The sequence below is a fragment of the Salvelinus namaycush genome, chromosome 29, assembly GCF_016432855.1.
Source record: "Salvelinus namaycush isolate Seneca chromosome 29, SaNama_1.0, whole genome shotgun sequence".
Classification (NCBI taxonomy): Eukaryota; Metazoa; Chordata; class Actinopteri; order Salmoniformes; family Salmonidae; genus Salvelinus; species Salvelinus namaycush.
In genome coordinates, this window is record NC_052335.1 from 30878115 (window position 1) to 30893466 (window position 15352).

General features: G+C 46.9%; 1 protein-coding gene across 1 annotated transcript in view; it reads left to right on the top strand.

The window, feature by feature from the left end:
- The window catches only part of LOC120024054 (acyl-CoA:lysophosphatidylglycerol acyltransferase 1-like), an 80858-nt gene that overhangs the window by 58775 nt on the left and 6731 nt on the right, over positions 1-15352 (top strand). The window contains exon 6 of the mRNA XM_038968155.1: positions 3953-4079. Within this exon, the coding sequence (XP_038824083.1) occupies positions 3953-4079 (127 nt within the window). The remainder of the gene's footprint in view (positions 1-3952; positions 4080-15352) is intronic.

The following is a 15352-nucleotide window of genomic DNA, read 5'->3' on the forward strand; positions in this document are numbered from 1 at the left end:
CCCCTCTATGTCACTCGGGGTAAATAAAGACAGTCGCACAACAACAGAGACTGTGTAAACCCAGAGCCAATGACTGCCGAGCTTCTCGCTGGTGGCTTGGCCTGTTCAGCCTAATCAAGCCACTCAACCGAAGCATGGTCGCCAATCTGATAACTGCTGTTAAACGGGCTGATGTGGAAATGCAGGGGAAATGTTGTAGTCTTAATGGCCGCTTGTACAAGGTACAGGGATGACAACGCATTCGGCAGTTAATTGATGACTCGCTTGATGCTATGCCTTTTGGTTTTTGATAAGCTGTGTATGGGATTTTCCCGTGCGCAGTGACTAATCACAGGTGTCCATTAACCCAGGAACCTCCTGATTGGTTAAGAGCATGGCCTGACTAGCCTCATTGTCAGGGAGACCTTTGTCCCTGTGTGCATCCCACTTCCTCTATTAGTGCACTACTCCCTATGGGCCCTGGTCTAATGTAGTGCACTCTATAGGGAATAGGGTGCCATTTGAGATGGACACCCTGTGTATGCTCCCTCTGTAACTGTTTACAGCATCCAGGCTACTGCGATGTGGTATCAAATGAATGGCTGTGCTGTCATTACAGTATTGTTTGTCACTGCGTTACAGGGAGGGAGTGTTAGCTTGGCACCACGCCTGTTTCGGATCTAGCGGCAAGCTCGGCTGCTCGGCTTTCACTGTGCCGAGAACCAGATCCATGTTACCCTCATGGCGATGGGAACACTGTTGGCCTGATTCAAAATGTTCAACATTGCCCAGGCAGGAATAGATGTTCTGTTGAACAGCATCAGAACTCTGCTTTCATTCTGTCTGTGTTCATCTTAGCAAAGTTTACACACACACACACACACACACTACCGTTCAAAAGTTTGGGGTCACTTAGAAATGTCCTTGTTTTTGAAAGAAAAGCAAAAAAAAATGTCCATTTCAAATAACATCAAATTGTTCAGAAATACAGTGTAGACGTTGTTAATGTTGTAAATGACTATTGGAGCTGGAAATGGCAGATTTGTTATGGAATATCTACATAGGCATACAGAGGCCCATTTATCATCAACCATCACTCCTGTGTATCATTTTAAAAGGCTAATTGATCATCAGAAAACCCTTTTGCAATTATGTTAGCACAGCTGAAAACTGTTGGTCTGATTAAAGAAGCAATAAAACTGGCCTTCTTTAGACTAGTTGAGTATCTGGAGCATCAGCATTTGTGGGTTCGGTTACAGGCTCAAAAATGGCCAGAAACAAAGACCTTTCTTCTGAAACTTGTCAGTCTATTCTTGTTCTGAGAAATGAAGGCTATTCCATGCGAGAAATTGCCAAGAAACTGAAGATCTCATACAACGCTGTGTACTACTCCCTTCACAGTACAGCGCAAACTGTCTCGAACCAGAATAGAAAAGCGGAGTGGGAGCCCCCGGTGCTCAACTGAACAAGAGGACAAGTACTTTAGAGTGTCTAGTTTGAGAAACAGACAAGTCCTCAACTGGCAGCTTCATTAAATAGTACCCGCAAAACACCAGTCTCAACGTCAACAGTGAAGAGGCGACTCCGGGATGTTGGCCTTCTAGGCAGAGTTCCTCTGTCCAGTGTCTGTGTTCTTTTGCCCATCTTAATCTTTTCTTTTTATTGGCCAGTCTGAGATATGGCTTTTTCTTTGCAACTCTGCCGAGAAGGCCAGCATCCTGGAGTCGCCTCTTCACTGATGTTGAGACTCTCCCACACACACACACACACACACACACACACACACACACACACACACACACACAGTCTCCAGCACACACACACACACACACACACACACACACACACACACACACACACACACACACACACACACACAGTCTCCAACAAACACACACACACACACAGTCTCCAACAAACACACACACACACACAGTCTCCAACAAACACACACACACACACAGTCTCCAACACACACACACACACAGTCTCCAACACACACACACACACAGTCTCCAACACACACACACACACAGTCTCCAACACACACACACACAGTCTCCAACACACACACACACACACAGTCTCCAACACACACACACACACACACACAGTCTCCAGCACACACACACACACACACACGCAGTCTCCAGCACACAGTCTCCAACACACACACACACACACACACACACACACACACACACACAGTACCAACACACACACACACAGTACCAACACACACACACACACACACAGTACCAACACACACACACACACACACCGTCTCCAACACACACACACACACACACAGTCCCCAACACACACACACACACACACACACACAAGCAGTCTCCAACACACACACAAGCAGTCTCCAACACACACACACACACACACATTCCCCAACACACACACACTCACAGTCTCCAACACACACACACACACACACACACAGTCTCCAACACACACACACACACACACACAGTCTCCAACACACACACACACACACACACAGTCTCCAACACACACACACACACACACACAGTCTCCAACACACACACACACACACACACACAGTCTCCAACACACACACAAGCAGTCTCCAACACACACACACACACACACACACACACACACACACACACACAGTCCCCAACACACACACACTCAGTCTCCAACACACACACACACACACACACAGTCTCCAACACACACACACACACACACACATAGTCTCCAACACACACGCACACGGTCTCCGACAATCACACACACACACACACACACGGTTTCCGACAATCACACACACACACGGTCTCCGACAGTCACACACACACGCGCGCGCGCACACACACACGGTTTCCGACAATCACACACACACACACACAGTCTCCGACAAACGCACACACACACACTTAGTCTCCAACAAACACACACACACACACACACACACAGCCTCCGACAATCACACACACAGTCTCTGACTGTCACACACACACGGTCTCTGACAGTCACACACACACACAGTCTCCGACTGTCACACACACACGGTCTCCGACTGTCACACACAAACACACAGTCTCCGACAATCACACACACACACACGGTCTCCGACAATCACACACACACAGTCTCCGACAATCACACACACACACACACACACACACACAGTCTCCGACAATCTCACACACACACACACAGTCTCCGACAATCACACACACACACACACATACAGTCTCCGACAATCACACACACACACCCACGGTCTCCGACAGTCACACACACACACACACACACACACACACACACACACGGTCTCCGACAGTCACACACACAGGTCAAACAGGCTACATCTGTATTTGTAGGCCATTGCAGCCTTATGTCACAGATCAGAGGCTCGGCTTGAGCGATGAGGTTTATCCTTAGATAATCACCTGGACCATGTCACTGCCTCGCCTGCTAGCTCTGTCCGCCCTGTGATGCCATGGCTCTGTGTCTGAAAAGCCTACTTAATCCTCAAATCCTTGCCTCCTCGTTAGCTCAATTTCTCTAAGCTCATTGGAGGAGAAGATTTGAGGGAGGGACTATGGATCCTCCCCTCCAATGAGCTTTGAAGAGGAACTAAAGAAACAAGGACGGAGGAAGCAAGAATATGACGGCTAGTAAGGTTTTCATACACGGCCTGTGTCTGAGCCAGACGTTCCTCTCCTGATGGTTTCAACCCCCCTTAGCCTCTCTCGTCCTCTCTGTCACAGCCTAAGGACGCACAGCCCACTCTGACAGACAGACATACACACAGACACACCCCTTAGAGTCACTTACTCTCTCCCTCCCATCTGTCATCCCTCTTTCTCTCTCTTCCCCTCTGCCCCTGTCTCCCCATCTCCCCCCTCTCTCCCCTGTCCATATCATCCTCACTGTCTGCCTGTGATGCTCATTCATGTCCTAACTCTCTCTATCTCCGTCTGTGCAGGTAGTAAACCCAAAGGCCTGCAGTGGGTGGTGGACGTGACCATAGCGTACCCCAAAGCCAGGCCCATGGACATCCAGACGTGGATCTTTGGCTACAGACCCCCCACGGTCACACATGTACACTACAGGTAATGACTGACCCTAACTATACTGACACCTCTCTCTTTATCTCTGTACCTCTCTCACCCTCTTAGTCTCTATCCAAGGCTGGGCTGTGTTGTGTTGGCTTTAGGGCTCGCCCAGGTTGTTGGCTTTAGGGCTCGCCCAGGTTGTTGGCTTTAGGGCTCGCCCAGGTTGTTGGCTTTAGGGCTCGCCCAGGTTGCGATCCATATCTTGGTCTGGCCCTCTTCATCATAGAAAATATAATAAGAATATGTTAAGGCTCTTGTTGTTCAGATCTTGTAATTATGGATTCATTCTGAGGAAGGATGACGATGGGAAGTATAGCGGTTGTTTTACAGGCTCCTGACCAACTCTGCTATTTTGTGGTTTTGTGCGCTGATCTTCTGTTTTTCTGTACATAATGTTTCCTCCATCGTTTCCTATGACCGTAAACAGATTCAGAACAGCGATCACTAACCTTGATTTGGATTAATATTTCTACTTAAATAAATCGGCGGCACAGGACATACTGCTCACCCCTGACCAGGCCCTGATCCCCCTACACTAGGAAGATAAAGAGACGGCGATATAGAGGCCGACGTGCTGGTGCCCTGATGAAACTACGGCAGAGAGTAAATAATCCACCTCCACCCTCTGTTTAATTAGCGAATTTACAATCACTTGAGAACAAACTGGACGAGCTCCGTTCTAGACTATTCTATCAACGAGACCTGAAGAACTGTAATATCTTATGTTTCTCGGAAACTTCAAGCCTATCAACTCCCGAGATTAGGCTGGCAATACTATAGTGCCTATAAGAACATCCAATAGTCAACGATATATGAAATACAAATGGTATAGAGAGAAATAGTCCTGTAATAACTACAACCTAAAACGTCTTACCTGGGAATATTGAAGACTCATGTTACAAGGAACCACCAGCTTTCATATGTTCTCATGTTCTGAGCAAGGAACTTAAACGTTAGCTTTTTTACATGGCACATATTGCACTTTTACTTTCTTCTCCAACACTTTGTTTTTGCATTATTTAAACCAATTTGAACATGTTTCATTATTTATTTGAGAATAAATAGATTTTATTGATGTATTATATTAAGTTAAAATAAAAGTGTTCATTCAGTATTGTTGTAATCATCATTATTACAAATATATATATAAAAATCATATCGGCTTTTTTTGGTCCTCCAATAATCAGTATCGGTATCAGCGTTGAAAAATCATAATTGGTCGACCTCTAGTACATACATATCCCCACCAAAGGCCATGGATTACAGGCAACATCCGCACTGAGCTACAGGCTAAATCTGCCGCTTTCAAGGAGCGGGACTCTAACCCGGACGCTTATAAGAAATCCCGCTATGCCCTCCAACGAACCATCAAACAGGCAATGCGTCAATACAGGACTAAGATCAAATCGTACTACACCGGCTCCGACGCTCGTTGGATGTGGCAGGGCTTGCAAACTATACAAAGGGAAGCACAGCCGCGAGCTGCCCAGTGGCAAAAGCCTACCAGACAAGCTAAATGCCTTCTATGCTCGCTTCAAGGCAAGCAATACTGAACCTTGCGTGAGAGCACCAGCTGTTCCGGATGACTGTGATCACGCTCTCCGTAGCCGATGTAAGACATTTAAACAGGTTAATATTCACTAGGCAGCAGGGCCAGACAGATTACCAAGACGCATACTCAAAGTATGCACTGATCAACTGTCTAGTGTTTTCACTGACATTTTCAATCTCTCCCTGACCCAGTCTGTAATACCAACATGTTTCAAGCAGATCACCATAGTCCCTGTGCCCAGGAACGCCAAGGTAACCTGTCTAAATTACTATCTCCCCATAGCACTCACATCTGTACCAATGAAATACTTTGAAAGGCTGGTCATAGCTCACATTAAAACCATCATTCCAGACACCCTGGACCCACTCCAATTCGCATACCGCTCCACACTGCCCTTTGTCCAACACCTGGACAAAAGGAAAACCTATGTGAGAATGCTGTTAATTTGACCACAGCTCAGTGTTCAACACCATATTGCTCTCCAAGCTCATCACTATGCTAAGGACCCTGGGACTGAACACCTCCCTCTGCAACTGGATCCTGGACTTTCTGATGTGACACCTCCATGTGGTAAGGGTCGGCAACAACACATATGCACGGTGACCCTCAACACGGGGGCCCCTCAGGGGTATGTGCTTAGTCCCCTCCTGTACTCTCTGTTCACCCACGGCTACGTGGTTGCGCACAACTCCAACACCATCATTAAGTTTGCCGATGACACAATGGTGGTAGGCCTGGTCACTGATGACGATGAGACTATAGGGAGGAGGTCAGAGACCTGGCAGTGTGGTTTGTTGGAGCTGACTGTTGACTACAGGAAACGGAGGGCCGAGCACTCCCCCTTTCACGTCGACGGGGCTGTAGTGGAGCAGGTTGAGAGCTTCAAGTTCCTCTGTGTCCACATCACCAAGGATCTGTCATGGTCAAAACACACCAACACAGTCGTGAAGAGGGGACGACAATGACTCTTTTTCCACAGAAGGCTGAAAATATTTGGTGTGGGCCCTCAGATCCTCAAAGTTCTACTGCAGCACCATTGAGAGCTGGCTGCATCACTGCTTCGTATGGCAACTGCTTGGCATCCGACCGCAAGGCACTACAGAGGGTAGTGCGTACGGCCCAGTACATCATTGGGGCCGAGCTCCTTGCCATCCAGGACCTTTATACCAGGCGGCGTCAGGCCCTAAAAATTGTCATAGACTCCAGCCACCCTAGTCATAGACTGTTCTCTCTACTACTGCACTCTGGAACCAACAGGACCATGAACATTTTCTACCCCCAAGCTATGACTGCTAAATAGTTAACAAAATAACTACCCAGACTTTTCAGCACCCTGTCTTTCAAAGATAATTTGTAAAAATCCAAATAACTTCACAGATCTTCATTGTAAACAGTTTAAGCACTGTTTCCCATGCTTGTTCAATGAACCATAAACAATTAATGAACATGCACCTGTGGAACGGTCGTTAAGACACTAACAGCTTACAGACGGTAGGCAATTAAGGTCACAGTTATGAAACCTTAGGACACTAAAGAGGCCTTTCTTACTGACTCTGAAAAACACCAAAAGAAAGATGCCCAGGGTCCCTGCTCATCTGCGTGAACGTGCCTTAGGCATGCTGCAAGGAGGCATGAGGACTGCAGATGTGGCCAGGGCAATAAATTGCAATGTCTGTACTGTGAGACGCCTAAGGCAGTACCTGTACTGTACTCTGTATCGGGATCGATTTGGATGTAGAGGATACGTCATGGTCTGGGGCGGTGTGTCACAGCATCATCGGACTGAGCTTGTTGTCATTGCAGGCAATCTCAATGCTACAGGGAAGACATCCTCAACCCTCATGTGGTACCCTTCCTGCAGGCTCATCCTGACATGACCCTCCTGCATGACAATGCCACCAGCCACACTGCTCGTTCTGTTCGTGATTTCCTACAAGACAGGAATGTCAGTGTTCTGCCATTGCCAGCGAAGAACCTGGATCTCAATCCCATTGAGCACGTCTGGGACCTGTTGGATCGGAGGGTGAGGGCTAGGGCCATTCCCCCCAGAAATGTCCAGGAACTTGCAGGTGCCTTGGTGGAAGAGTGGGGTAACATCTCACAGCAAGAACTGGCAAATCTGGTGCAGTCCATGAGGAGGAGATGCACTGCAGTACTTAATGCAGCTGGTGGCCACACCAGATACTGACTTATTTTTTATTTTGACTCCCCCCCTTTGTTCAGGGACACATTATTCAATTTCTGTTAGTCGCATGTCTGTGGAACTTGTTCAGTTTGTCTGTTGTTGAATCTTGTTATGTTCATACAATATTTACACATGTTAACTTTGCTGGAAATAAACACAGTTGACGGTGAGAGGACGTTTCTTTTTTTGCGGAATTTATTTAACTATCTGCATTGACCATTTTTGCGGTAACTTTTTTGACTTATCACATACGCTGCTGCTACTGTTTACTGTGTCACTTTATTCAAAGTTTTATATGTACATATCTACCTCAATGACCTTGTACCCCTGCACATCGACTCAGTACTGGTATCTTTTGTTTATAGCCAAGTTATTGTTACTCATTATGTATCTATTACTACTTTTATTATTACGAGTTTTACTTTTCTATTATGTCTCTTGTCTTTCTCTCTGCATTGTTGGGAAGGACCCGTAAGTACGCTTTTCACTATTAGTCCACACCTGTTGTTTACGAAGTATGGGACAAATAACATTTGATTTGATTAATTAGACAGAGGCTGGTTGCTGTAGCTTTCCCCCACACACACTCTCTGCCTCTGCTGTGTACAGTAAGTTTTGTATGTCCTTCCCCTCAGCAGTTTCTATTAGGGATGTGCCAAAAAAAAAAAAAAATCTTAATGTTTTAAACTACCATTAAAATGTGCACAATGCAGAATATGGTCCTATTCATTCGCGAGCATCGTCTCCCGCAACTTGTCTTGTGCATTACGGTACAGCATTGTCCAATCAAATCCAATTGTTGCGTTAGGGTTGAGGATGATGATGACCTGTTAGTTTTGTGTTAACTGCACTGTGATGTTGATTTTGTTTTGTTACGTGAATATCCCAATTTTGTTTTAACATGTGTTAAACAATGTTCACACTCATAGTGTGTGAACATCATTCTATTCTTATCATTCTCTAGCCATTCTGATTAAAGACGACTCCACAAGACTCTAAAGGCCTTTAAAAAGAAGCCATCCAGTTATTTTTGTTACTTTCTCAAAATAGTGAAAACATACATTTTGAGGAAATCATTGAAAACCACTCCCCCTGCATGCTTGCTGGAACAAATTGACCACCCCCCGCCCCATTTATGCCATTCATGAGGATACCTGCACCACCTACTTAAATGTGCTGTTGTCCAGTAAATCACCTGATAAATTAGGTGACAAGGTGCCTGGAATGCCACTAATGGATTACTGCTAATTAGCAAAGTAGGGACATTGAGACGTTGTGACTCCATAGTAACCCCTATTCATGTGACACACTGTCCAGACGGAAGTATGGAGCCGCCCTAGCTGCAATACGGAGGGGCCGCCCTAGCTGCAATACGGAGGGGCCGCCCTAGCTGCAATACGGAGGGGCCGCCCTAGCTGCAATACGGAGGGGCCGCCCTAGCTGCAATACGGAGGGGCCGCCCTAGCTGCAATACGGAGGGGCCGCCCTAGCTGCAATACGGAGGGGCCGCCCTAGCTGCAATACGGAGGGGCCGCCCTAGCTGCAATACGGAGGGGCCGCCCTAGCTGCAATACGGAGGGGCCGCCCTAGCTGCAATACGGAGGAGCCGCCCTAACTTCTGTGCAGACAGAGAGGACTTTGAACCTACTTTACAGCCATTACACTGATAGTGCTGTACGCAACATAAAGCAGCTACTTAAAAGGTAGAGAAATGGCCTCAGTCGGAAGCCTACAGTTGGTGTGGCACTGTTAGGAATTCCCCCACTCCCATCCACAGGGCTCTGGTCAAAAGTAGTGCACTATATCGGGAATAGGGGGCCATTTGGGAACCACAACCCATTAAAGTGGCGCTAGCCTCGTGTCAACATGGAATTAAAGGGATAGCGCTGAACAGGAGACTTTAAGATATGACACTAGGACTGCATAGATCACTCCCTGGTTAAGGCATTCAGGTAGGGTGAGGATTAAAGCCAAGGCTGTTAAAAAGCTGTTTCTGTCACTTTGTTGCCGCTCTACAGCTATTCATTAAAGGAGATCTCACACACTCTCTCGCTCACACACACTCACTCACTCCCAGCCAAGTTCAGTCCATTCCTCTGACAGCGTTGATCTCCTCAGGTTGCCTTAGCTGCTTTTCCCTTGATATTACTGCACTGATTAGAGTACAAACAAACGCGTTTGTGTGTGAGCGCATGTTTGTGTATGAGCGTGCATACACACACACATTAATAAGGCAGTGCACACTTGGCATGTACTTCGCTTTAGTTCTCTCCGATCTAGGCTCAGCTGTGTAAGTGACCCCAGCCTCCTCACACCGACGGCCTCTCATAAGGTGGATGGCTTAGCATATACATTTCCAATGACTTTCTCTTTGATTAGTCTTCTTTTCCAACGGCATCACAATGATCTCTATGATTTATATCAAGGGTTGACTTTTTTTTACAGCCCTGTCATTCTAGAGGCATTCTCTCTCGCTCTCCTGCCCACTCCACCGTCCACTGCATCCAAGGTTGTGTTTGTTCAAAAACACAGTCAGTTTGGTCCAAATTAACATGACCCAGTGCTCCAGCCAGTCCGGTACAGACCTCCCTCTGGTCTCTGAGGGCTATGATGCTGACATCCGGGTGATCTGTGTGAACCATGGCCACTGGAGCCCTCCACCAGCCCCCACTCTGGCTCCCAGAGGCCCCTTTCTCTGCTACTGCTGGGCCAGGCTCAGATTAAGGCTAAAGACTCATTAGGCCCAGTAATGAGAGAAGCAGGAGACAAGACGCTCTTTCCTAACCCATCTAGGGGACTTTCCGCTGGGCTGTGACTACAATCAGCCTCCCCAGCAGGGTAAGCCGCTCTGGAGCTCCGCTCTGGGAACCCAGGTTGTTGTGAGAGGCACTTGTGCACACACACACACACACACACTGGCTGCTGGGAATGAATGTTGCTGAGTTTAGCAGAGGGAGGCCTTGTGGTGCACTGGTGTCAGGATGAGGATTATTACCCTGCTGGTCATCTATGAACATTTGAACATCTTGGCCATGTTCTGTTATAATCTCCACCTGGCACAGCCAGAAGAGGACTGGCTACCCCTCAGCCTGGTTCCTCTCTAGGTTTCTTCCTAGGTTCTGGCCTTTCGAGGGAGTTTTTCCTAGCCACCGTGCTTCTACACCTGCATTGCTTGCTGTTTAGGGTTTTAGGCTGGGTTTCTGTACAGCACTTTGTGACATCAGCTGATGTAAGAAGGGCTTTATAAATACACTGCTCAAAAAAATAAAGGGAACACTTAAACAACACAATGTAACTCCAAGTCAATCACACTTCTGTGAAATCAAACTGTCCACTTAGGAAGCAACACTGATTGACAATAGATTTCAGATGCTGTTGTGCAAATGGAATAGACAAAAGTTGGAAATTATAGGCAATTAGCAAGACACCCCCAATAAAGGAATGGTTCTGCAGGTGGTGACCACAGACCACTTCTCAGCTCCTATGCTTCCTGGCTGATGTTTTGGTCACTTTTGAATGCTGGCGGTGCTTTCACTCTAGTGGTAGCATGAGACGGAGTCTACAACCCACACAAGTGGCTCAGGTAGTGCAGTTCATCCAGGATGGCACATCAATGCGAGCTGTGGCAAAAAGGTTTGCTGTGTCTGTCAGCGTAGTGTCCAGAGCATGGAGGTGCTACCAGGAGACAGGCCAGTACATCTGGAGACGTGGAGGAGGCCGTAGCAGGGCAACAACCCAGCAGCAGGACCGCTACCTCCGCCTTTGTGTAAGGAGGTGCACTGCCAGAGCCCTGCAAAATGACCTCCAGCAGGCCACAAATGTGCATGTGTCTGCTCAAACGGTCAGAAACAGACTCCATGAGGGTGGTATGAGGGCCCGACGTCCACAGGTGGGGGCTGTGCTTACAGCCCAACACCGTGCAGGACGTTTGGCATTTGCCAGAGAACACCAAGATTGGCAAATTCGCCACTGGCGCCCTGTGCTCTTCACAGATGAAAGCAGGTTCACACTGAGCACATGAGCACATGTGACAGACGTGACAGAGTCTGGAGACGCCGTGGAGAACGTTCTGCTGCCTGCAACATCCTCCAGCATGACCGGTTTGGCGGTGGGTCAGTCATGGTGTGGGGTGGCATTTCTTTGTGGGGCCGCACAGCCCTCCATGTGCTCGCCAGAGGTAGCCTGACTGGCATTAGGTACCGAGATGAGATCCTCAGACCCCTTGTGAGACCATATGCTGACACATGCACATTTGTGGCCTGCTGGAGGTCATTTTGCAGGGCTCTGGCAGTGCACCTCCTTACACAAAGGCGGAGGTAGCGGTCCTGCTGCTGGGTTGTTGCCCTCCTACGGCCTCCTCCACGTCTCCTGATGTACTGGCCTGTCTCCTGGTAGCGCCTCCATGCTCTGGACACTACGCTGACAGACACAGCAAACCTTCTTGCCACAGCTCGCATTGATGTGCCATCCTGGATGAGCTGCACTACCTGAGCCACTTGTGTGGGTTGTAGACTCCGTCTCATGCTAGCACTAGAGTGAGAGCACCGCCAGCATTCAAAAGTGACCAAAACATCAGCCAGGAAGCATAGGAACTGAGAAGTGGTCTGTGGTCACCACCTGCAGAATCACTCCTTTATTGGGGGTGTCTTGCTAATTGCCTATAATTTCCACCTTTTGTCTATTCCATTTGCACAACAGCATGTGAAATTTATTGTCAATCAGTGTTGCTTCCTAAGTGGACACTTTGATTTCACAGAAGTGTGATTGACTTGGAGTTACATTGTGTTGTTTAAGTGTTCCCTTTATTTTTTTGAGCAGTGTACATTTGATTGATTTGATTGATGAGGATGAACTTTCCGATTCAGAGGAGACTGAGGCTGTGGGTGGGTGTAGGTGTGTTGAAAAGGTTAGTCGTTATTTTCAGAGTCATCTGAGAATGTTGGAGTATCTTTAAATGTATGTCGCTGCTAACTGCCTACTAGAAGATAGGGGTGGGTCTTCTGGCTTTGTTTGGGAAATAGGGGAGTTCCTCTGTATTCGTTGTGTGTGTGTGTGTGTGTGTGTGTGTGTGTGTGTGTGTGTGTGTGTGTGTGTGTGTGTGTGTGTGTGTGTGTGTGTGTGTGTGTGTGTGTGTGTGTGTGTGTGTGTGTGAGAGATAGAAACATTGTTTTGCCCCTCCACCTTACACTGATTCAGAATACAAAAAATGAAAGGAATTTAGATGATACCAGGTACTATGCTCTGTGTCTGTCTGTCTCTCTGTAATCACAATCTCCCAGATTGTGACATTATGAACCCCCTTCTGAATGGCAGATGTGTGAGCTAGGTATGTTTGTAGAGGTGTTAAACAGGTTGATTTCTTCCTGTAAGGATTTTCCTTCAGTTTTTTTCTGAGCTTTCCTTTCCAACTGCTGCTCTGTGTGTTTCCAACTGCTGCTCTGTGTGTTTCCAACTGCTGCTCTGTGTGTGTGTTGGGGGGGGGGACATAATTCATAACCTCCATGCTTGCCTGGTCCCCAGCTAGCTAGGCACCTCTTGTCCTTACATGTGCTTACACACACACACACAAACACTTGACAGGAAGTTTGCAGCCATATCAATTTTGGGGATTTTGGTGGAGAAGTTGAATCGTTCCTGTTCTCTGCACTTTTATAAAGTGCCTTTTTATATTGAAAAACCCCTGTCATCTCTATTCCTCTCTCCAGCCCTCCTTTACATCTCTATTCCTCTCTCCAGCCCTCCTTTACATCTCTATACCTCTCTCCAGCCCTCCTTTACATCTCTATTCCTCTCTCCAGCTCTTCTTTACATCTCTATACCTCTCTCCAGCCCTCCTTTACATCTCTATACCTCTCTCCAGCCCTCCTTTACATCTCTATTCCTCTCTCCAGCCCTCCTTTACATCTCTATACCTCTCTCCAGCCCTCCTTTACATCTCTATTCCTCTCTCCAGCTCTTCTTTGCATCTCTATTCCTCTCTCCAGCCCTCCTTTGCATCTCTATTCCTCTCTCCAGCCCTCCTTTACATCTCTATTCCTCTCTCCAGCTCTTCTTTACATCTCTATTCCTCTCTCCAGCCCTCCTTTACATCTCTATTCCTCTCTCCAGCCCTCCTTTACATCTCTATTCCTCTCTCCAGCCCTCCTTTACATCTCTATTCCTCTCTCCAGCCCTCCTTTAGATCTCTATTCCTCTCTCCAGCCCTCCTTTACATCTCTATTCCTCTCTCCAGCCCTCCTTTACATCTCTATTCCTCTCTCCAGCCCTCCTTTACATCTCTATTCCTCTCTCCAGCCCTCCTTTACATCTCTATACCTCTCTCCAGCCCTCCTTTACATCTCTATTCCTCTCTCCAGCCCTCCTTTACATCTCTATACCTCTCTCCAGCCCTCCTTTACATCTCTATTCCTCTCTCCAGCCCTCCTTTACATCTCTATACCTCTCTCCAGCCCTCCTTTACATCTCTATTCCTCTCTCCAGCCCTCCTTTACATCTCTATACCTCTCTCCAGCCCTCCTTTACATCTCTATTCCTCTCTCCAGCCCTCCTTTACATCTCTATTCCTCTCTCCAGCCCTCCTTTACATCTCTATTCCTCTCTCCAGCCCTCCTTTACATCTCTATTCCTCTCTCCAGCCCTCCTTTACATCTCTATTCCTCTCTCCAGCTGTCTGTATAGTCAGGTGATGTGTATAATGAGGGCTGTGAGGATTATTAGTCTATTGGGAGTATGAATATGAAAAGTGACATTTTAGGGACTGGTTTCCTTGGAGGACTAGCATCGCCATGGCGATGCTAGTAGCATAGTAGTAAACAGACACAGGTGAAGCTGGCTGAACACTCCTGAGTAAATCCAGTGTATGGTTTCTATCAGGACTGTGTTCATTAGGCACAAACGGGAAAAAACAGACCCAAACGAGGAGGTACAACCTTTACTTGTCCAATAAGAAACGTTTTGTTTTCCGTTGTACAATGTTTTGCTACGTTAGGCCCTAATGGACTTGACCCAGGCGCATCAGACACCAAACCCCTATTTGGAAGCAATCAATATGTTTACATGCACACTAATGATTAGATATTAAACTGATTATGGCAATACGCAGAGTATTACATTAGTCATGTAAACGCCTTACTCTGCTTGTCTTAATCGGAATAAGGTCCCAAATCAATTACTCAATTGCTTACTTAAAAAGCCTGGTTTTCTGAGCAATCTTTTTAATTATTAGGACATGTAAACAGCTTAATGGGCTTTCCAGCGGTGAATTTGATCTGCACATCTACCAGCACCGGTAGCGCAAGCCTCCATCTTACGAGTTCAGAAAAACTCTAATCATTTTTCTTCACATACGAACTTTATATGTCCAAATAAAAAATAATATGATCACTGTGATAGAATGTTTTATTTTCTGCGTTTATCAAAAGTCCCATCAGGTAGCCTGATTTCAGATGTATCCAGGATTATTAGATGAAAAAGTTGTCCTTGTAAAGCATGTCAAGGTTTCAAACAAACTATTATATTAATTGGACTATCCAC